Genomic DNA, 23258 nt, shown 5'->3' on the forward strand with positions numbered 1-23258 from the left:
ATCTTGTTTTAATAAAAAACAGATTTTTTTTTTCACTAAAGATTTCATAAAGTTTTTGGTGGACAATCTTCAATTTCATGATATTTTAGTTTTTAGTTTTTCATTTGTATTTTCTTTTTTTACATATTTATTTCATCAGTGTATATCTTTTATGTATAATTAAATAAATATAATAAAATTATAAAATGAAGATTCAATTATTATATTTGGTAGTTATTACCACCGCATTGCTTGGTTGTTTGGTGAGTGGACAACCAACTGTTGTACCACAACCACAATCCTACCAATCGGGTAGTGTTTCCGTGTTGTTGAACGACAAGCAATTCTCGATTGAACCATCGATCAATTCTGCCACTTTCAATGTCGCAGTCAAGCGTTATTCCAGTATGTTTTTCCAATTCGGTGATACCACTCCCTACTTTGAAAAAGGCACGGGTGCCTCTGGACTCAATACTCTTAACATCACAATCGAGTCGACCAGCGAAGATCTCTACATGGGTGTCGACGAGAGCTATTCGATCACTGCCACCTCAAGCGAACTCTCTATCAGCGCAAAGACCATCTACGGTGCCATGAGAGGTTTGGAAACCTTTTCACAACTGATCATCTACGATCAATCTTCAAAAACCTACTCCATTCCAAACACACCAATCGCCATCAATGATTACCCACGTTTCCCATGGAGAGGTTTCATGATTGATACTGGTAATTATAATTTAAATATCAATGATATATTAATATGATAATCTTACTAATTGGTTGGTGGTACTCACATTTTCTAAATGTTTTTTTTAGCTCGTCATTGGTATCCACCTAGTTTTATATTACATATTATTGACACTCTTGGATATAATAAATTCAATGTATTACATTGGCATTTGGTAAGTAGTAGTTATAAATATAAATGCATTTATACTTTAGTGGTTTATTAATTTTATAAAATTCTTTCTCTTGAAAACAATTATATCAGTCTGATGCTCAATCATTCCCAGTAGAATCAAAAATCTATCCAAATTTAACATTGGGTGCATTCAATCCACTTGCTGTTTTCTCTCATGAGCAGATCGAAGAAATCGTTGCCTATGCCAAGACATACGGAATTCGTGTGATTCCAGAGTTTGATTTGCCGGGACATGCTGCAGGTTGGGGTATTGGTTACCCAGATTTGCTAGCGCAATGTCCAGGATATGCCTATAACATCAACAACATTGCCCTTGACATTGCCTCTGAGGGTACCTATGATTTCTTGAGAAACTTCTTTACAGAGATGACCCAGTTATTCCCAGATGCCTATTTCCATACTGGTGGAGACGAAGTCGTTTTCGGTTGTTGGACTGCCGATCCAGCCATTCAAAGTTGGATGAACAAGATGGGATTCTCAACATCCGTTGCATTCGAATACTTTGAGAATCAAATGGACGATATTCTCATTCCACTCAATCGTACAAAGATCACTTGGAACGATCCATTCGAAGCCGGTGTCAAGCTCGGACCCGACACTCTTATTCAAATTTGGAATAGTGCAACCATCACCCAACAAGTCTTGGAAGCCGGTTACAAAGCATTGGTTTCTTTCGCATGGTAACTATTTAATGATATTATTACTATTATTACTATGATTAACAATAATAACAACAATCAATTATCATAGGTATCTAGACCAACAGGTTCCAATGGGAAACACCTACTATGAGTTTGAGGACACCTGGAAGACATTCTACTCGAACGATCCACTCAATGGAATTACAACCAACGCACAGAACCTCCTCGGTGGAGAAGCCGCAATGTGGAGTGAACAAGTCAGTCAGATGTCTTGGGACGTCAGAGTTTGGCCACGTTCTTTGGCTATTGCCGAACGTCTTTGGTCCGCTGAGAGTGTTACCGATATCACCTCGGCCATTCCACGTTTCGACAAGCAATCTTGTTCGATGGCCATTCGTGGTGTCAACTCAGGACCACTTCAATCCGATTTCTGTCTCTTACCAATCTATCTTTACCCAACTGGTATCGATGGCAAAACTCAAGTATCCAACAGATTACCAAAGCAACTTATTAAACAAATTTTAAAAAAATAAAAGTTTTCGATAGAAGATTTAGTTATGAAATCTAGAGATCTAAATAAAATAACAAATATCTTTATTTAGTTGAAAGAAGAGTTCATACAATACAATACACTCATGAGTGTTGGTGAGTTAATGATAAATATTTTCTAATAAATTGAAATTTACTCGACACATTCTATATATTCTATCTGTTTTTAATTATAAATTAACCGTCAAAAACGTAATGAGTGTTAATACATACATGTAATATGTATTGCAAGTTGTGTCGTGTAGGTGCAACAAAAAGAAACATCACACAGAAAACAAAAAATAATTGGTTTACCATCTTTTTTTATCACCAATACTCAAATTAAAAGCATTAGTTTTGTTGATTATAGAATATGCACAGATAGATCGATAGATGAATGATGAAGAAGAATCAGATTTTGAATTTGATTTTGATTATAATATAGATAATAATATTAATAGTTCAAGTTTCATAGCTACTTTAAATAATAACAACAATAATGTTGATGATAATAGTATTAGTAGTAGTAATAGTTTAGTATTACCTAATCAGCTAGGTAAAAGAAGTAGAGATGATGATGATGATGATGACTATGCCGATATTTTCAATGATCTAGATAGTTTTCAGTTAGAAACAGACAATGTAAATGTTCCTCAGATATCAAACACAACAGCTTCACTAGCACTTACTGCTGCTGATAATAAGAAAAAGAAAAAGAGAAAGAGATATAAAAAGAAAAAAAAAGATAACAACATCAGCAATCTTAACAATCAAAATCAAAATAATAGTATTGGTAGTAGTAATAATAATAATAGTAATAATAGTGAAGAAATACACACGAAACATCTTTTATATTCAAGTTCAACAAAGAATAAATGTAAGTAATAATTATAGTTATAGTATGATAGTTACATGTAATTTAATAAGTTGATTTCATTTCAATATTAGATTGGAGATGTAATGATAAGAAAGATGTTAGAGTTTTGATGAATAGGATGTTTAACTCCAAGGTTGGACAATGTCTGTTTAGTCCAGAGGGTTTTAAGCGACCATCGAATATCAATGAACTCAATATGAAGAAAGAGATAATGGTTCAATTCCCATTGGTTCAGAGGATGCTCTTCAAATTAAAGTCAACTCCATATTCTTTGATTTTAGATAATCTAATTAGAGAGAAAAGACAATACGATGTATTTAAATACAATAGAAATAGACAAAATAATAATATCACTAGTGATGAAGAGGAGGAAGAAGAAGATGATGATGATGATGAAATTGCAGTTAGTGACAATGAAATGGATAGTAACAACAACAATAATAATAGTGGTTTTAATGTTACTACATGTAATGTTGGTGGATATTCACAATTGAATTTGGAGGATCTTATCAAAGGAAAGGACATTGAAGTTCATTATATCTATAGATTCATATTGACTATAATCAATAATATACTACCTCCTAAACAGATTTGGAGATCTCCTTCAAATTCAACAGCAACAACAAACATTACAACCGTTACAACTACCACTACAACAACAGCAACAACTACGAATGTTGTTAGCAACAAGAAACAATTTGAAAAAGAACTTTTAAATTATTTAAAGTCAAAAACATATCATTACATTAACTTTGATCAATTAGTTAATAGGTTTAATGTAAATATTATCTATAGATAAATATATAGATATGATACTATAAATTGATACTAATCTAATTGTTTAACCACTATAATTAGGTGAATGAATTCATTATACCAAAGATTAAATATCTAAGATCATTCTTATGGTGGATGTTTGATGATATGATTCCAACTTTGGTTACCAAACATTTCTATTGTACAGAGACTGCACAATCGAGAATCTCACATGTTTATTTCCTGATGAATGAATGGAATAGTTTATCATCCACTCAATTAAAATCATTAAAGAAATCAAATTATAAATTATTATTAAATAATGTATGTAATAGGTTGTTGATAACGGAATTGATCAAATTAACAAGAGAGAATACTTATTATTATTATTATTATTATTATTATTATTATTATTATTATTATTAGGAATTAGCATCATATATTGAATCAAGAAGAACAGGACTGTCACATCTTAGATTTCTACCAAAAGAGAAATCATTGAGACCAATTGCTAATCTTGGAAAGTCTGCTACCAAGGCAACAATCATCACAAACAACGGTACAACTCTTACGCATAGGAATTTTAAATTATCAAGTAACTCAACTATGGTTGATTATTTCCCTATTTTAAAGTATGAAATGGTATGTATACTATTTATTATACTATATAAATATAAATATTAATAACATCTTTAAATAGAATAAGAATCAAAAGTTATTGGGATCTACAGTTACTAGTAGAACTGATTTCTATCACAAGTTTAAAGAAATTAAACCAAAGTTACTATCACTTGCCATGAGAGGTGTAAAGATTCATATAATGTCAATAGATATCAACAAGTGTTTCGATTCATTGATGCAATCGAAATTGATACAAATATTAGATGAGAATGTATTTGTAAATGTAAGTAATACAAAAATGATATTAAGAATATTCTATTAATAAAAGCTATTATTATAGGATAAATATATTATATCAAATGTTAGAATACAATTTAAAGTTAAGAATAGACGTAGAATAATAACGTTGGCGTATGCAGAGAACGATAGAGCTGATTTCGATGCGATGTTGGTTCGTATTAGAAGTCAGTTGAATGTCGCTAGCGTTGTGGAGAATAAGAAGGATATGAGAGAGATTGGCAGACAAGAGGTGCTAGAGGTGTTTGACGAGTTGATATGTGAGCACATTCTAAAGTATGGCGAGGATTACTACTTGCAGACGAAGGGCATTGCTCAGGGTGCAAAGAGTTCCACCAAGTTGTGCGAGCTGGAACTTGGTGATCTCGACAACCAGCTGCTAATGCCACGCCTGTTGGATAACAACCCGAATGCATTCAATGCACTGGTTCGCTTCGTCGATGATTACATCTACTTTACCGACAGTCCGAGTAACACAGAGCGTTTCATCGATGTCTTTACTAATGAGACACCCGCTCTCTATGGTGTCAAGTCAAACAACCAGAAGACCAAACAGTTCCTTCACGATTTTGGCAAAGCAAAGGGTATCGTTGAGTTGGACGGTAAATACATGCCGTGGTGTGGATTACTTATCAACGTTGAATCATTTGAAATCCTATATGACTATTCAAAGTATTCAGGAAAGAGTATGTTTTGTTTTTTTTAGTAACCGCTAAATTATAACTAATTAATTAATCTAATCATATCATTATCATTTAGAGCTTATTAATGAATTGACATTTCCAGCAATGGGAAGATTAACATTACAACAAAGATTATTAAACTTTCTAAACTCTCAAGTCAAAGCAAAGTTGTATGTATAAATTACAATGATTAAATTAATCATTTTACAAATTAAATTAAATTAAAATTGATTGATGGGTTTTATTAATATATTATTATTGATTTCAGAGATATACTATTCATTGATCCCACTTTAAATCTATATTCAACAGTACTAATTAATATTTATAGAGGTTATCAATACTTGGCAATGGCATTTTGTTGTTGGATAAAGAAATATTATAGTACGATTGCACTTTTAGATTTTGAAAAGGTTAAAATCTTTAAAGGTTCGTTTGTATTTTATTTGCTTTGGCAATGATTATCTATTTCCTATTAGATTATTAATATTTTATTTTATTTATTTTAGATGTTTTGGTTTTATTTACATTTAATTCATATAGGTTTATCAAAAGAAAGGTTAGTGATATCCCATTAAAGTTCAATGACTTTAAATGGATCGTTTACACAGCATTCCATTTGATAATGTCAAAGAAAACCGGTTTCCCCATAATCAACATGTTAAGAAACAAACTCTCTATACTCTTACGATCAATCACATCATTCAAGATTATCTCTACCAATCTAAAGTTTCTATTGAATCCAAATCTATCTCTAGATTTAGCAATGATAAAATACTAAATAAATCAATTTGATTATCAAAACATGATGTCAACACAATTATTTTGTTCTGGCGCCCAAATTCAAAACTCTGTTGATATCTCTAACTTCAATTTTTTTTTTTTTCGCAGTTTAATTAATCTGTAATAATGTGCTACTATGTAAGTTACAGTGAAATTTTTTGATAGTAATAACAATAGTGTTAATAATTTTATAATGACAACACTGTATTTTAATCAACTATAAACAAACAAATGTGTTGGTGGTGTAGTGTACTTATACCACCCTTGTATACAAAAAAACAAAAAAAATAAAATAAACAAACACATATAAAAATAAATAACAAAATGAAAAACAAACATGGAAATGAAATTTGTAAATTATATATCATTATTAAATTTCATTAGATATAAAATAGTTAATAATCTGATATTGTCATTTTTATTATTATTTATTTTTTATTTTTTTTTTTGTCAATCTATAATAAATAATCTTTGTTGTTTTTTTTCAAATCTCAATTCGATTTTTTCCATCTACTAACTAAATATCAAAGTTTTAGTATAATATTTAAATTTAATTTAAATTTATTTTTATTTTTAAATAAAAATATAATTGAAATTGAATTGGATATTAATTTTATGACTTTTAATATTTAGAAATTTTTAATAATGTCTAAATTTATAAGCAAATCGAAATTTTGGTTTGCTTTATTTTCAATTTTTTTTATATATATCAATATCATTAATGGATTGGATGAGGTTTCTGAACAAGAAAATCAATATCCCGGTGCGCCTGGAGTGAATCCCCAAAAAGGATTTATGGTTCATATAGTTTGCCATTCTCATGATGATTCAGGTTGGTTAGACACAATAGATGTAAATATATATAAATAAATTATTTGAGAAAGAGATTTTAATTTTATATACAATAAAAATAAATAGGGATATTATAACACTAGAGTAGATAATATCATTTCTACTGTAACTGAAGCTATGATTGCCAATCCAAATAGAAAATTTGTTTGGTCTGAAATGTAAATATATATTATCTTTATAAAATATTCTGTTTAACTTATAATTATAATTATTTTTTCTTAGTGGTTTTCTTACAAAGTGGTGGGCAAGAAACCCTGCCTTTAGAGATAAATTCCAAAAATTAGTTAATGAATCCCAAATGGAGTTTGTTAATGGTGGATGGGTAATGAGTGATGAAGCATGTACTTCTGCTGAAGCATTCATTGATAATCTTGAAGAAGGAAATCGATTTATTAAAGAACAATTTGGTGAAAGATTTCTTCCAATGAGGTTAGTTAAAATATATTTTGTAATTTTTTTATCTAAGAAAATCTAATATCATTTTTTTAAAAGTGGCTGGCAAATTGATCCATTTGGACATGCATCAAAGACAGCTGCACTTGAAGCCATGGACAATTACAAGAATATCATTCTGCATCGTATCACAACAGATCTAAGAGATGAACTTGGAAGAAAGAAAGATTTGGAATTCATATGGAGAGGATCACATGGCAATAACTCTGAGATATTTACACATGTTCTTGATGATCCGTATTGGTTTCCAGACTTTAACTTAGATGAACCAATGGGTACCGTTGATGATAATGTCCAAAGATTGGTATTTGATTTAAAACATACTATTATAAGGAGAAGAGATCACTACAAATCACCACACATTCTTGTGCTTATTGGAGGTGATTTCAAGTACAATAATGCCCAAACCGCTTTTGAAATTATCGATAAAACCATAGGTATTTTTAAATTCATTATATATTTATAAAAAAACTTATTGTTTTTCTTTCCTAGATAATCTAAATTTGAATACCGTTGAATTTAATGTAAAGTACAGTACTATGGGAAATTATTTTAGCGATGTCAGAAAATGGTTCCGTCAAACAGGTACACCAATCAAACACCAATATTCCAACACTGACTTTATGCCATACATTGAAAACAATATAGGAGATAATTGGGTTGTATGTAGGATTTATTATTTTTAGTTTTATTATATATTTATACATTTTTTATTTAGGGATACTATACAACTAATCCAATTTTTAAAAGAGAAAGTAGAAGACTTACATCTCTCCAAAGATTGGGAGAATTGATTAATACCCAAACCGGTGCAAATATTGAAAGTCAATTAAGGGACACCATGAGAGTATGTTTAATGGATACGAAATAATGAATCTTTATTAATTTTAAAATTTTTTAGAATTCTTCTTTTATCCAACATCATGACGCAATAACTGGTACTCACTTGGTACATGTAGGAGTGGACTATATGAATAGAATGCAGTATGCTATTGCCAAACTTGGGGAATCTATTGCAACTTCAACCAATCTTTTAGCAATGAAATCCAATAAAATGAATTCGATTACCCACTCAGATACCGATTCTTTACCATTGGTTTTCTTCAATCCTCTTGGTTGGAACAGAAAAGAAGTAAAGATGATTTCAATGTTTACAACATATAATCCTGGTTACTGTCCATTTGCTGTTTTCGAAGAAGATTCTCAAATTCCAATTGAATGTACAATTAGTTCGATTGGTGTAGAAAATTTTAACTGGACTATAGCCTTTGTCATTGATATCCAAGCATTATCATACAAAGTCTTTAAAATTCAAACGATTGGAAACGAAAGTCCTTTCTCTAAATTGCTAACTGAACAAAAGATACCAGGTTTAAGTATGAATTATAATTAATCAATTCTTTTAAAATCATAATATTAATATAATTTTCAAAATAGAAATATTAGAAAATAACTATATCAAAGTTGAATTAACTGATAAAGGTTTTATTAATAGTATATCTGAAAAAAATGGAGTTTCACATAATATTCTTCAAAAGGTATTAATTTTTACTTTAATTTTCTTTTATTATTTTATTATTTTATTAATATTTGAGTTCAATTAGATAATGAGATATCGTACATCATATAGAAATGGAGCATATATATTTAGAGCAAATGGACCTGCAGTAGAGGAAAATCTTAATTTTTCATTGACAACTTTCATTTTGGGTAACATTTACAGTCAAGTAAGGATCAAGTTTAATCAAGATGAAGTGGTCATTAGATTGTACAACACTGGTTCGAAAATATATGATGAAAACGTTGATATCAGCTATACTCTTCCAGATTGTGATAATACTGACAGAATCGTTAGATTCCAGACTGATATCAATGGTAGTTTCTATTCTGACGATGGATTCGAATTAAGAGAGCGAGCTGTTTACAATACAACCGGTCCAATCGATAGAGCATACGTTCCATCGGTTACAACTGCTTTATTGATGGATCCAAATAGTGGTGTTGGTTTTGTGGTAAATATTTAAAATCTATTTTAACATGTGTTTACCTTTGTTTAGGTTGTCTAATAATATTTTTCATTTTAAAATAATATCAAGTGTAATAGTGATAGAAGTAAAGGAGCAGCTGCCATTTACGAAGGAAATATTGAATTTGGAATTACAAGAAGTTCATATTACGATGATTCAAAGGGTCTCAGCTATCCATCGATGCCAAAGAAGACGACCACTGTCAATCACAGATGCAGATTGGATCGAGATCCACTCAACTACAAAGGACAAAATTATAGATTTAATGAGCCAATCTATCAGGTCCAACAAAATATGGTTCCAAACAGCAAAGCCTACAGTAAAATTGAAAGTATATTAGTTGGTAAGCTATTATTATTAATTTCTTTATAAATTTGTATGAATTCTCTAATTAATTGAAATGAAATCCGAATATAGATCAACTACCAGAAAATATTCATGTTCTAAACTTCAAGAGATTTAATGGTGAATTCCTCATTAGATTAATCAACATTTATCCAGCAGAGACACGTATTGCCACATCTGTGAATCTTCCAACAATATTTAGATCTTTAGAACCAGATAATTGTAGAGAAATGTATATCGGTGGTAGTTCAGGTATGTTATGTTAAACGTATATTGTATAAATATTACAAACTAAGTTTAACTTTTAATTAATTTTGTTTATATTTTTAAAAACAAATAGAAATGAACTATAGTGATATGAATCTATGTAAAACCACATTCAATTGTACATATGAGCCAATAGTTACTTATATAATCGGAGGAATAAGAACTGCACGTGATCCTCCAGGTGGTTCTGATTTACTTCCACTTCCAATCAATGAATGCTTCATCAGAATTCAACCTGGTGAGATCAAAACCATTAGATTCTCAGCATCATAATGCTTTTATTTTACTTCTCTTTGTAAATAAAAACAAATAAATAAACTTCAAAATTGATATAACTATTTAGATCTAATAAGCTTTTTGAATTCGAACAAAAATCAATTGATATCATTATTTTTTTTTTCAAATAAAATTTAAAATAAATCTTTTTTTTTTTTAATAAAACCATTTGTTTGTTCAAAAAATATCACCATTAGTTTTTTGTAATATTAAAAATAAGATATAATAATAATATATATAAGATTTAAGATATAATAAGATATATATATATATTTTAATATTATAATAAATAAATTGTTAAAATGTCAGGACAACCAGCACCATCTAATGATCTCGTCAGATTGAATAATACTCTGGTTGATACACTCTTGAAATCACAGGATGAAATCAAGGTGTTGAAACAGTCTATCGAAGGCCTGGCAAAGGAAAAGCAACAATTGGCCGATCGTTTCACACAGCTATTGAAAAGTTCAGATGGTAACACTGCCATCAAAGCAGAGTTTATCGATGAACTTAGTAAATCGACTGGTCACGTCGATGAGACCAATGGAAACGGTGTCGTTTCTCTTGCAGACACTCCACAGCAGTCGCAGTCATCGTCAGAGGAAGTCGAGAGACTCTCCAAGCAGCTAGAGGAATCAGAGAAGGAGATCGATCGATTGAAATATGAAATGGGCAAGTTGAACACTGCAGTAGTCAATCAACAGAATCACGCAGAAACAATCAAGACATTCCAGTTCAAAGAGGAGCAACTCGTCATGCAAAACCAATCGTTACAAGAGGCACTCGACGAGCAGAATCAATTGGCTTTGAAATTGCGTGAGCAGTTCCTTGCTGAGAAGGAGAAGTTGGTCACCAAGATTGGCGAGTTGGACAATCAGATCCAAGAGACACAACGTGGCGATCTACTCAAAGAACAAGAACTGCTGTTACTCCACGCCAGAATCGAGGAGAAGGATCAGGAGATCAAGAAGTTGCAAGAGAAGCTCGATCAATTGGAAAAGAGTGCTGAGGAACAGGCTACTCTTTCGCCAAAGTCCGATGAGTTGGTCCGTCTTGAAGAGGAAAACAAACATCTCCAAGAGAAGCTAGAGCAAAAGCTGCAAGGACAAACCGAGCAAATCGGACAGTTGCAACAAGATAACCAAGAGTTGATAAGCAAGTTGGAAGGTCTTACCAAGTTGGAGCAAGAGAACAAATCTTTGTTGCAGCAGATAGAGCAACACACCTCTTCGACCGATGAGAATGTCACTCGTTTGGAACAAGAAAAGTTGGAGTTGTCCAATACCAACAACGAAAGAATCAAGACACTCGAGGAGGAGAATAAGATCTTCCAGATGCGTGTAGATGAAACCGAGAATAAATTCAAAGATATCATTAGCTTGTTGGAAGAGGAAAATAAAACACTGCAGGACAAGGTGGCGAGCACCGATTCCCAGCAGAATGAAAAAGTGACAGAGTTGGAGCAGGCCAACAAACAACTCGCCGAGAGAATTGCATTGGCCGAGACAGAGAGTGGCGACAAACATTCAAAGCTCGAGGAGGAAAACAAGTCATTGCAGAGTAAGATTAGCGATTTGGAATCGAAGCAAGTCGATCCATCAAAGTTAGAGGAAATGCAACAGGCCAACGAGAAGTTGCAATCAGAGTTGGAAAAGATCAATACAGAGCACAAGTCACTCACCGAGAAGATGGAGCAATCCAACAACAGCGAGAATGAAAGAGTTTCTAAATTGGAGCAAGATAACCAATCGTTGCAAAGCCAGTTGGAGACAGTCAACAGCGAGAATGCCGAGAAACTGTCGAAATTGGAGGCAGACAACCAATCGCTATCGGAGAAACTAGAGCAGTTGGCTAGTTCACAGACAGAGAAGACCGGTCAACTCGAGACTGAGAATCAACAGTTGAAAGAGCAACTCGAACAAACTGGAAATGAATATAAACAAAAGATTGAAACTATCGCCCAGTTGGAGGAATCAAACAGAGAACTCAGTGAAAAGCTAAGTGGACTCAACGATGAGTCCGTACAGAATATGGCAAAGGCAGAGCAAGAGAACAATAAATTGAAGGAACAGATTGTTTCGGCAACCGATGAACTCAATCAACTCAGAGAGAAGCAAGCGGCATTCGAATTGGAGAATCAACAGTTGAAAGAAAACTCTGACAAGTTAAAAGCATTACAAGAGCAATATGATTCAATGAAGGCAGAGTTTGAAGCATTCAAGAATTCTTCAGCATCAGCCAACACTAATATTGAACAACCAACACCACAACAACAACCTACTTCCAGCTCATTAGATGAGCTTGTCGATCTCGACTTTTCAAGTAATCCATCAACTACTACTTCCACAGTAACTGAAGAGTTGAAACCAGAACAAGTTGAAGATGAAGAAAAGGAAGAGGAAAAGGATGAAAAAAAGGAAGAGGAAAAAGAAGAGGATAAAGAAGAAAAAGAAACTACCACCACCGAACCAGCTCAAGTCGACAACGAAGAAGAAGAAGAAGAAGAAGAAATGGAAGAAATCTATTAAAATATAATTTTTTTGAAATATTTAGATTTAATTAACATCATTTGAAAATGATTATTATAATATCAGATTTTCTTTATTAGTTTGATTTAATAAGTTTTAATAGATTATTTAAAATTGTATTATATTTAATGATATCATTATCATCGTCTAACGAACTATCTAATAACCATATACAAAATGAGAATGCATAGAAATGAATGAGTTTAATCTGTAATGAAGAGAATTTACCGCTTTCTGTGTAGGTACTACCGATTGCCTCTATGAACTTCCAATTGCAATAACAATGTGATAATATTCTACCGATATCATATAATCCATCACCTGCCAAACAATCTGCAAAATCTATAATACCAACCAACTCTAACTCTAACTCTGCATTACTATTATTATTATTATTGTTGTTGCTCTTCTTTCCTCTTACTCTAATGTTATTACTACAAAGATCTGCATGAATCAATCTTGGTCTAATATAATTGTTCTGTTCCTCCAATTCTTTCAATAGATCTATACTATTTTGATAATATTGTTGTAGATATCTTGATAGATCTTCGTTGTTTGTATAGTCATCGATCAATTTCAATCGATAGAGTTGGTTTTCTTTACAAGATTCGATCTGTGAGGGTATATCGCTGAAGAACTGATGCCAGTGATCTCTGTCACCACGGAGATCGAGTGTTTGAAGATAGCCATAACGTCCACCCGTTTCTATCTGATGAATACCACGAAGAACCGTTCCTACTTGACTAAAGATATGCTGGCCGACCGTATCTGGTATGTCTAGAGTCGATCTGTAGAATTCACTGAGATCACATTGCTCAATGTAGGTCTCAAGCAAGTAGGAATCTTCAACTGCCAACAACTTGGCAACAGGCAAACCATGATCACCCAACACCTTCAAAATAGCGGCTTGCATTCTTGGAGTGTGCATCGGTGGGCAGTCTTCGTCTTCTAACAATCTCGGTATTCTCAATACCACCCTCTCGCTATCTATAGCATCTGTATTTACAATATAAACATTGTTATCGTAACCTTTCGAACAATCTTTAATGGTGAAACGATCATCTGTGAATTCTAACCATTGTTTTATTTCATTTTTGATTATCTCTAGAATTTTATTCTTTTGAATTGGTGTTAAAGTTGGAATTATATTACTTGTCATTTTATAACAATAAACAATAATTTAAATTAACCAATCAATCAGTTTTCATATATCTTTTTAAAAAAAAAAAAAGTTCATCACAGATATTTTTGTTGTTTCCTGATAAAGAAAGAATTTAATCTTGGTTTTTTATTAGTAAAAAAAGTAAATTACTTGTTTAATAAACAGACTAGTCTGATAAGTTAAAGATTAAATCAATCAAGTTTTCTTTTTTGTTAAAATTAGAAATATTCTTTATTTAATACAATAATAATTGGGTAATTTCATTTTATGCCTCCCAAAAATGAAAAAATTTTGCATAGCTTTTTTGTTTATTTTGAAAAAATAATGGAAACCTATAAAATGAAAAAACACAATTCATTGAAACTATGTGTTTAATTTTGTTTTTTTTTGTAAACTGGCAAATCAAAAGTAGTGTTAACAGGTGATTGGTTAAATCTATTGAACTAACAATTAAAAATGTAAATCAATATTAAATTAAACTTTTAAAAGTGTAACAAAATTATTATTCAATAATCATTACTTATACCATTAAATAAATAATTAATACTATCAAACAAATAAAATGCAATCACCAAGTCATAAACCAAAATTAATTATTTCATGTGATGGAGGTGGAATGAGAGGTATGTAAATTTCTTTAATTGTGTTTAGAATAAAAAAATAATTAATAATAACAAAATTATTTAAAGGTTTGATGACTTTGCAGATTATCAGTCAACTTGAGAAAGATCTTGGTTGTGATATTTTTGCAAGAGCCTCTCTAATCGGTGGAACTAGTACTGGTGGTATGATTACCTTTTCGAGAATGGCAGGTCACTCTAACGAAGATATTAGAGATCTGTATATTACCGTTGGAAGAGAAGTTTTCAAAACTGACTGTAGAAACATTGTGGAATCACAATCGATTGCCAACACAAAGATGTTTTCTGAAGCACTCACCAAACTTTACAATCAAAGTACTCTCAGTGATTTCAGTCCATTGGTAAAAGGATTTGTCACTACTTCAGCTACCAATATCCTTCTTCCACATCTCGGTCCAGAACCATTCATTCTAAGTAACTACAACAACCCCACAAGAGCAATCAATCCAAAGGAGATTCCAGAGAATCATAGTATTGTCCATGCAGTTCGTGCAACATCTGCTATTCCAATGCTATTCTCCACCCCTACCTATAAGAACTACACCTATATGGATGGTGGTTATTTCAATAACAATCCAATTAACCTTACCCACCAGGAAGCTGTCAATATCTTTGGAATGGATAATATCCATGAATGTATTTTCATTTCCTTTGGAACTGGTTACCAAGTTACTAAAACTGATATGATGTCAAACCTTACTTCTTCATTTACCACTGGTACCAAATTTGTAACCACCAACATTGGCAAAGTTATTGAGAACCCACTGACCAGAATCATTAATTTTATGACAGGTTCCAGTTTTGAAATTCATCAACAATTCCAAAAGGCCAATCCAAATCTCCACTACTTTAGATTCGATCCAGTGATTGACAAGAACATTGGAGTCAATGATGTATCCGAACCATCCATTGCCTATATGAAAGAAGAAGCAACTAGATTCACAAACTCAAAAGAATATAAAGAAATGGTTCTAAAAATTAAAGGATTATTGGACTTTTAAGAATCCATGGATTTAATTTAAACAAACAAATTTGTTTTTTATTATAAAGTTTACAAATAAATAGATCTTTTTTAATTAATGATAATAGTTTATGACAAATAGTTCTTTGATCCTTGTTCAAGACCAGTGCAATCATTGCAACAGTTATTGTTCAAACCACCAACACATCCACCTACCCAGAAGGAAATACCTCTGGTGGTAGCATTGTTGACCCAACCGACGGCAGCTTGCAAAACAGTACCTTGGTATGAATTACAATTTGGTGAACCATCACAACTGTAAAGACTGACAACTAAATGTTCTGGTCTCATTGGTGGAATGCTTGCCCAGCTTTTAAATTAAATCATATTAATAAATTAAAGTTTAAATATTTTAGAATATTAAAATAATAATATCTTACTTGGTACCATATAAATGTTCATTCCAATATTGAGTTGCCTCAGAGAGAGATCCGTATGGTCCTCCAGTAACCATAGCGTTGATCCAGTTGATTTCGTTGGCTTCCAACCACTTGCTTGCCCAGAGAGAAACAGAGGTTAAGTATCCGGTTCCAGCACCAGTATCTACAGTTAGCAAAGAGCTATCGGTGGCACTCGAGGAGTTGTCAAATGGAATGACAGAACGGTATGCCTTGACAAAAGCATCCAACTTTGGTGTATTGGCTTCACTCTCGTAGTCGATTTCAATTCCAACACCAAATTCTTGGGCGATGGCAGCAGCATTCTTACCAAGAGTAGTTGGATCTTTAGTTAAAGCTTGATCCCATTCAGAACTCCAGGCTATAATAATTGTAATTGTGAAAATTTATTAATTAAAATAAAAAACTCTAGATTTCAAACAATTTAATACAATACCTGCACCACCAATGGAGAACATAACAGATAGACCTTGAGATTGGAGATATTGAATGAGTGATTTACTCATACCGGCTGGAACTGCTTGTATTCCTTGTTGGAGAATGTTTACTGGGTTCAAGAAGGAGAAGATAAACAAGTTATTGGTTGGGATACCATCTCCACGATTGACAATCCAATCGACATAGGAGTTGTTGATTGGTGTATTCCACATGCAACCATCGATACCGCAATGCCAAATAGCATAGACTTTACCCAAGTCTGATGGTTTAGAATAGGAAAATGACAAAACAGATAATAATAATACTAAAGATAAATAAAATTTCATTTTTAAATAGGATTGTGAGATTGAATGAACTGATTTCAATTGGAATAGAAAAGTCCTCCTTTTATCATCATTTTTTTGATACCACCAAAAAAAAATAAAATAAAAAAAAATTAAATATTTAAAAGAATGATAAATTTGATTAAAAATATCAATAAATTCGAAAAAATGATCAAATTTTCGGAGGCACTTAAATGGTCTTGTCCTCCGCCCATTCGAAGATTTCAAAGTGTTTTTGCAAAAACTAAATATCTTTTTTTCAATTCCAAAAAAACTTTTTTTTTTTTTTAAGTGTTAATGCAGCATTGGATGTTCTCTTGGGTACCGCCCGCTATTACAATAATCCTATCTTTAATCTGATTTTTGAGAACCATCAAATAAACAAATTCCAACACAAAATACAAATAATATCGTGAACGAAGTGTTAAACATCAATTGAAGATGCCCAAAGTCCGATACCAGCAAATAATCCATCTCTTTTTTTTGTTATTTTTAACAAGAACACTTGCTGTTCTTTTTATTTTAAACAACTATAAATCATGATTATTATCCAGAAATTTCAATTGAAAAAGTTGATTTTAATAATTAATTCATAACTAAATTTCTATTTGGTCAAGTAAGAGTAATAAATTATTAATTCTAACTTTGGTGACTGTATACATAAACAAATAAAAATGAATGAGTCATTTGATCTGACGTGGTATTCTTCTCTTTTATTTTTGTGATTTTTTAATAACAGAGTGGGTGATAAGAAAAAACACTGAACTATAATTCTTTATTTTTTTTATTTTTTGAGCCAATAATGAAGAAGATGGCTAAACAAGATGTAATATTTGATACAGATATAGCTTCTGGTGGAAGTAATAGCAGTAGCAGCAGTAAAGATATATATAAAGACATTCATAAACTAGATGTAAATCTAAAGAGACTGATACAGTCATGTGAGAATCTAATTTCAAATTCAAATTCAAATAGAGATATGTTATCTGTAGAAAAGGTAATTATATATATTTACACTACATTGGATTAACAAACAAACTAACAAACTGTATTCAAAAATAATTACTACTTTAGTTTATACCTGTATTATTTGCTAAATATTCACAACTTAAAGATTTAATAGAGAATAAATCAAATCAATTAAATAAAAACATACAAACAACACCAACATTAACATCAGCATCGTCGTCATCATCATCAACAGCATCATCTTTAAATACCAACAATGAACAATTAGAAAAGAATATACCTTCAAAAGAAGCATTAAATGAATACTCGAGAAAGATAAATGTTTTACTTGGATTAGTTAATCAAGAGAAATTAGTAAGATATCGTTACTATTATCAATATAAATGCTATTATCATTAATATGTTATGTTATTAACTTTATTTTAGAATTCACCTATCTCTACAAGATTATCAATGATAAGATTACAATCAAGTAATATTACACATGGTGAGAAGATGAATGAAGTTCATACTGTAATGAAGACAAGAAACAATGAAGAAAAGAAGAAAACAGAATTATTATTATCATCACCTCATCCACAACATAATAATAATAATAATAATAGCAATAATAATAATAATCAACAGCAACAACAACAACAACAGCAGTTAACATCACCAACATTACATTATCGAGCAAAATTTCAAAATAAAAATAGTGAGTTGTCAAAACTATTGGGTACGACTCATCAAGAGGACAGACTGGACGATCCGGAGCGTCTAAGCCAGTTGTCATTCCAGGATATAACCAATCAACAACGAATACTCCAAGAGGACTTGGCACGTGAGATGTCCGATGCCGCTATGCACCTGAAGAGTCACTCCAACAAGATGTCGACGATGCTCAACAGCGACATGTCGCGTCTCGACGAACTCAATTCACATCTCACCAACAACCACGACAAAATCGGCGAGGAACACGAACGTCTCAAGAAGTATACATCGAGCAACCGTAAAGATACACTCAACTATTTCCTTATCATCGTATTGGTGATGTGTCTGTTCCTCTTTACCTATTTCTTCATGAAGATAACACCAGTACCAAAATAGTACAATTGTACTAAACTAAACCAAACTATATATATATATTTATATATTTATAAATATTTATTCCTCCATCCAACTATAGTTTTTATTAAACAGACGATTGGGTTGTCTTTAATAATAAATTGATTTTGTATAATGTCTTTCTACTTTTCTAAATTCACCATCTTTTCCTTTGGTCCAAAGGAAGTAATCGAATTTCATGTCGTTTCCTATGAATTCGTGATTCTGAAGTCTTGCTCTCTCTGTGAGTAGATGGCATGCGTGGATCGCCAGCGAACGTAGTTCAATCTCACGGTCGCCAGCTGGCAACTCTTTTCCGCTGTCGAGCCACTCCTCCAACTCTTTCGACACCTCGAGAATGCCATATTTTCTCAAGACCGCGGGAACTACGTTGTCTGTGAAAACGGTCAGCTGATCAACATCTTCAAAGTCGAATCGCTCCGGGAGCAAACTCTTGAATCTTCTATGTAGATCTCCACAGAGTAACTGTGCTTTCTTGTAAAGATAGATGGGTGTGTTTGATTCTCCGTACTTGGAGACATCCCTAAATGCCGGGAAAGTATTAACCAAACGTTCCGTCAATTTGCATGCTGATGGACGACTATTTGATGATGATGATGATGATGATGATGGTTCAGTGAATTTAAAGATGAACGATCCGAAATCATCGAATCCAAGTTCGTCCTGTACTATGGTTGCACTCTCACGAAGTACGCTGTGGATCGACATGGCCAGTGGCTTCAATGGCGAATCTTTGTAGGCGTAGATTCCGGGTTGCTGTTGGACTTCCACCGAGATTGGAATGTTGAAATACGAGGAAACCTCGTGCAACGATAGATTCTTGAAGAACTTTGCATTGATATTGCCAGACTGCGAGAGAAACATTCCAAACAAGCCATAGCAAATGGTGTCGTATGCGCCTCTTCCCGATGCCTCGTGTAATTCCTTTCGGTAGCCACTACCGAAATTTATAAGATCCAGAACGAACCAAAAGTTCACCTCTTGCTCATGATTACTGAAATTCAATGGGAATTGCATAACTGATGTTTTTTGATCATATTCATCTAGATCGAAAATTAAACATTCTAGAATTAGTACATTTTTCAATCAATTTTAAAAGGAGAGATTCATGCTTTCAAAATTTGCTTCAAATGATCAATCATTGATTGTTAACCGCTTACCTTTTGTAATTTCACGAATAAATTTATCGATTGCCTCTGAATTTATTTTAACATCTTTCGAGTGTTCACTTAACCATGCTGCAGAACTTAATACCTCTGATGAAATTGTTGGTTGATTCGATGAAATATCTTTACCCATAATGTTTTGTTTATAATTGTTTAGAAATAGAAATGAATGAATGTTTGAAATGGTGAGACTAGTCTGGTTTAAGATTCGTTTAGTTTGTTTGGTATGACGAAAGAAAATGAATCAAAATAAATAAAATTTATAAAAAAAATAAAATAAATAAATTTATTTAGTGAATTATTTATTTAAGATTTAATAAAAAAAAAGAAGAAAATGAAAAGAAATATGATCAATTTGGGTTTATAACTAGTGATCATCAAAAATTGCAATTTAAAAATTTTTAAAATTAAATGGTTTTTTTAACTATCAGTTAAATTTAGAAAAAAAAAAAAAAAAAAAAGAAAAAAAAAAAAAAAAAAGTCGTTAATTGTTTTTTTTAAAAATCAAAAATTTAAAAATTTTATATGATTCCTTTAATTTCAACAACTAAATTATTATATTATATTTAGATCTAGTATTTCTTTATAATATTATTATCTATTTATAGTATTATTAATTAATCAAATCGTCAATTTCAACGTTAATCTTGATTTTGATAGTTGATTATTTATTTTTTTGTTGTTTTTTTAGTGTTGTTTTTTAAAAGTTTAGTTATTTAGTTTAATTATTCTCTTAGGTTACCTAGTTATTCAATTAGTTTGGTTGTTTTCATTTATCTATACTTAGTATCGCTGTTAGTTTATTAGTTAGAAAAAGAAATGGATTTAGAAACAAGTAAAATAGTCGAGAATATCGTTGAAGACAAACCAACTTCCACAGAGCAAAGTGAAAATGTCGAATCTTCAATAGTTGAACCAATGGTTGATGCTGCTTCCACTGAGGCAGAGAAGACTGAAATATCAACAACCGCAGAAACAGAGGTTACTACAGTGACAGCAGAGAAACAAGAAGAAGAGGTGGTGACAAAACAACTTGATAAAGAGGATGAAGCTGAGAAAGAAGAAGAAGAAGTAGAAGAAGAGGAGAAAGCAGTAGAAAAGGAGCATGAAGCCGAAGGAAAAGAAGTGGAGGAAGAAGAGGAGGAAGAAGAAGAAATAGAGAAGCCAGAAAAGAAACCTAGAAAGAAGAGAGAGAAGAAAGATAGTAAGAAGGAAAAGAAGGAGAAGAAAGAGAAAAAGAAGGAAAAGAAAGAGAAGAAAGAAAAGAAGAGTAGAAAATCAAAGAAGAGCAAGAGTAAATCAAGTGATAATGAAGAGGAGATGGAGGATGCTGAAGATGTAGATGCCGCTGAGGAAGTCGAGGAGGATGCAGATGAAAAATCAGAGAAGAAGAAGGAAGTCGAGTATGATGATATCTTTGGAAGTGATTCGGAGAAGAAAGAGTCGGTAGTAGAGGAAAAGTCATTCACTAGACTCTCGAGAAGTAAGAGAGCTGCTGCCACTGCTGCCACTCCGACAAAGATCAAGGTTAAGAATGTTGGCGAGATCAAAGAAGACGCTGGTGAGAATGACGAAGAACAATCGTCGAGTGACAAGCGTGCTGTTATGAACGTGGACGATGACGATGAGAATCTAGATAAGGATAGAGATTATGAGGCATCGGAGGAGGAAGAAGAAGAGGAGGAAGATGAAGAATCAGCATCGGATGCAAGTGACTCTGATAAGAAGAGCAAGAAGAAGAGCAAGAAGAAGAGTAGCAGCAAAGAGAAGAAGGAAAGAAGGGAACAAAGAGAAAGTCAAAGAAGAGCAAGGATGAAGATGGAGACGCCAGCGATGACGACGAAAGTGGAAGCAGCAAGAAGAAGAAGAAGAAATCGAGTAAGAGGAAGAGCAAAGACGACATGATGGAATCAACAGATGGAAACAACGAAGATTTGGAACCGAATCCTTTCGATGTCGTGCTTCAATCGATGAAGGGAAGACGTGAGGTGAAGAAGCTCGACGACAACATTGCCTACCAGATGGCACGTGACATCCTTGACAAGATGATGAATGCAGCGGATCTCGATGTCAGTGCCAACAAGAAGCGTGCGCCAGCACTCAATAAGATTATATTGTTGTCAGAGGTCGAGTCGACTCTCAGTAAGGTGCAGCTTTACGACGTTTTGACTATGGCCAATCCAAGCATCTTTCACGTCATTGCAATGTGGTTGGAGCCACTGCCAGACGGTTCACTTCCAAACATCAAGATCAAGACGGCAATGCTGAAGGCACTCAGTCTTCTGCCGGTTGCACGTGATCAAATCGGACGAAGTGGAGTCAAGAAGATGGTAATGGCCATCAATAAATCGGAAAGCGAAACACCAGTCATCAAGAAACTCGCATACGATGTCATTCACAAATGGAATCTACCCAGTCAAATCAGAGAGGAAAGACAACACGATGAAATCCAAGTGGATCCAGAACAACTTCACAATGTAGATGGTTTAACTAAAAAGTAAGATAATTGGAAATTAATATGAATTTAAATTCATTACTAATCATGCTTTTCTAGATTCACAAAAGATGATTATTTACCAGCACATATTAAGCATGCCGTTTCAATTCCAAGAGCCAACTTGATCTATACAAAGAAGCCAAAAGGAATCGATGAAAGTGCACACAATGCTAGAGTATCACCAGTTAGAACCATCAGTAAGATTGATAAGGAAATCGAAAAGAAGATCATGAGACAAACTTACAAAGGAAATCCAAGAGCGTTTACTCTCAGTGTTGAAGGTAGAAATCTTAAATGAGCATTCTACTGGAAAGAAAAATCAAAAAAAAAAATAGTAATATACCACACCAAACCAAAGCCAAATAAGGGTAATCCATCCAAACATAACTATAGATATAAAAGCCAATATAAATGAACTAAATAATAACTAAATCAATCAATCATCAATCACCAATCATTTATGGCAAAATTTGACAGATTTTAAACAACAATCAAACTTTATCATCACTATTATACTGCTACCATTACAAATCAATATAACATTTATCCTTTTACCATTAAAAAACAACTAAAAAAAAATAATCAAAAAAAATATATTATTGTTATTATTATTAAATAAAATGATTTTTTTATTAATTATATTAAGTTAGTTTGTAAATATATTGTAATTGTATTTGTATTTGTTTAAATAATAATTT

The 23258-nt window shown here is 32.3% G+C and overlaps 9 protein-coding genes across 9 annotated transcripts; 6 read left to right on the forward strand and 3 right to left on the reverse strand.

Moving 5' to 3' along the window:
• Nucleotides 1-185: 185 nt before the first annotated feature.
• On the forward strand, nucleotides 186-6085 carry nagA (beta-N-acetylhexosaminidase; the record flags this gene model as incomplete). Its single annotated transcript, XM_020578684.1, has 14 exons — nucleotides 186-705; nucleotides 796-881; nucleotides 971-1581; nucleotides 1652-2024; nucleotides 2145-2187; nucleotides 2516-2947; nucleotides 3019-3725; nucleotides 3806-4027; nucleotides 4130-4345; nucleotides 4404-4607; nucleotides 4665-5307; nucleotides 5381-5474; nucleotides 5636-5737; nucleotides 5848-6085. The coding sequence occupies 14 exons, from the start codon at nucleotides 186-188 to the stop codon at nucleotides 6083-6085; spliced, it is 4491 nt and encodes a 1496-aa protein (XP_020431553.1).
• A 647-nt stretch (nucleotides 6086-6732) lies between these two features.
• PPL_07851 (uncharacterized protein) lies at nucleotides 6733-10304 on the forward strand (the record flags this gene model as incomplete). Its single annotated transcript, XM_020578685.1, has 12 exons — nucleotides 6733-6939; nucleotides 7006-7097; nucleotides 7162-7368; nucleotides 7432-7829; nucleotides 7885-8054; nucleotides 8111-8239; nucleotides 8294-8768; nucleotides 8830-8930; nucleotides 8997-9404; nucleotides 9489-9750; nucleotides 9837-10016; nucleotides 10105-10304. The coding sequence occupies 12 exons, from the start codon at nucleotides 6733-6735 to the stop codon at nucleotides 10302-10304; spliced, it is 2829 nt and encodes a 942-aa protein (XP_020431554.1).
• Nucleotides 10305-10609: 305 nt separating this feature from the next.
• Nucleotides 10610-12838, forward strand: PPL_07852 (viral A-type inclusion protein; the record flags this gene model as incomplete). The annotated part of the gene is made up of 1 exon (XM_020578686.1): nucleotides 10610-12838. One exon carries the CDS (start codon nucleotides 10610-10612, stop codon nucleotides 12836-12838), a length of 2229 nt encoding a protein of 742 aa, XP_020431555.1.
• Nucleotides 12839-12914: 76 nt separating this feature from the next.
• On the reverse strand, nucleotides 12915-13997 carry PPL_07853 (aminoglycoside phosphotransferase family protein; the record flags this gene model as incomplete). Its single annotated transcript, XM_020578687.1, has 1 exon — nucleotides 12915-13997. The coding sequence occupies one exon, from the start codon at nucleotides 13995-13997 to the stop codon at nucleotides 12915-12917; it is 1083 nt and encodes a 360-aa protein (XP_020431556.1).
• A 565-nt stretch (nucleotides 13998-14562) lies between these two features.
• On the forward strand, nucleotides 14563-15642 carry PPL_07854 (patatin family protein; the record flags this gene model as incomplete). The annotated part of the gene is made up of 2 exons (XM_020578688.1): nucleotides 14563-14627; nucleotides 14715-15642. 2 exons carry the CDS (start codon nucleotides 14563-14565, stop codon nucleotides 15640-15642), a joined length of 993 nt encoding a protein of 330 aa, XP_020431557.1.
• An 89-nt stretch (nucleotides 15643-15731) lies between these two features.
• On the reverse strand, nucleotides 15732-16824 carry PPL_07855 (uncharacterized protein; the record flags this gene model as incomplete). The annotated part of the gene is made up of 3 exons (XM_020578689.1): nucleotides 15732-15972; nucleotides 16043-16421; nucleotides 16482-16824. 3 exons carry the CDS (start codon nucleotides 16822-16824, stop codon nucleotides 15732-15734), a joined length of 963 nt encoding a protein of 320 aa, XP_020431558.1.
• Nucleotides 16825-17632: 808 nt separating this feature from the next.
• Nucleotides 17633-18879, forward strand: PPL_07856 (putative transmembrane protein; the record flags this gene model as incomplete). The annotated part of the gene is made up of 3 exons (XM_020578690.1): nucleotides 17633-17818; nucleotides 17896-18144; nucleotides 18217-18879. 3 exons carry the CDS (start codon nucleotides 17633-17635, stop codon nucleotides 18877-18879), a joined length of 1098 nt encoding a protein of 365 aa, XP_020431559.1.
• Nucleotides 18880-18987: 108 nt separating this feature from the next.
• On the reverse strand, nucleotides 18988-20196 carry PPL_07857 (uncharacterized protein; the record flags this gene model as incomplete). The annotated part of the gene is made up of 2 exons (XM_020578691.1): nucleotides 18988-19940; nucleotides 20058-20196. 2 exons carry the CDS (start codon nucleotides 20194-20196, stop codon nucleotides 18988-18990), a joined length of 1092 nt encoding a protein of 363 aa, XP_020431560.1.
• A 686-nt stretch (nucleotides 20197-20882) lies between these two features.
• On the forward strand, nucleotides 20883-22858 carry PPL_07858 (IWS1 family protein; the record flags this gene model as incomplete). Its single annotated transcript, XM_020578692.1, has 3 exons — nucleotides 20883-21770; nucleotides 21821-22560; nucleotides 22618-22858. The coding sequence occupies 3 exons, from the start codon at nucleotides 20883-20885 to the stop codon at nucleotides 22856-22858; spliced, it is 1869 nt and encodes a 622-aa protein (XP_020431561.1).
• Between the last annotated feature and the right edge of the window lie 400 nt (nucleotides 22859-23258).

This window comes from Heterostelium album (assembly GCF_000004825.1).
Source record: "Heterostelium album PN500 unplaced genomic scaffold PPL_scaffold8, whole genome shotgun sequence".
Lineage (NCBI taxonomy): Eukaryota > Evosea > Eumycetozoa > Acytosteliales > Acytosteliaceae > Heterostelium > Heterostelium album.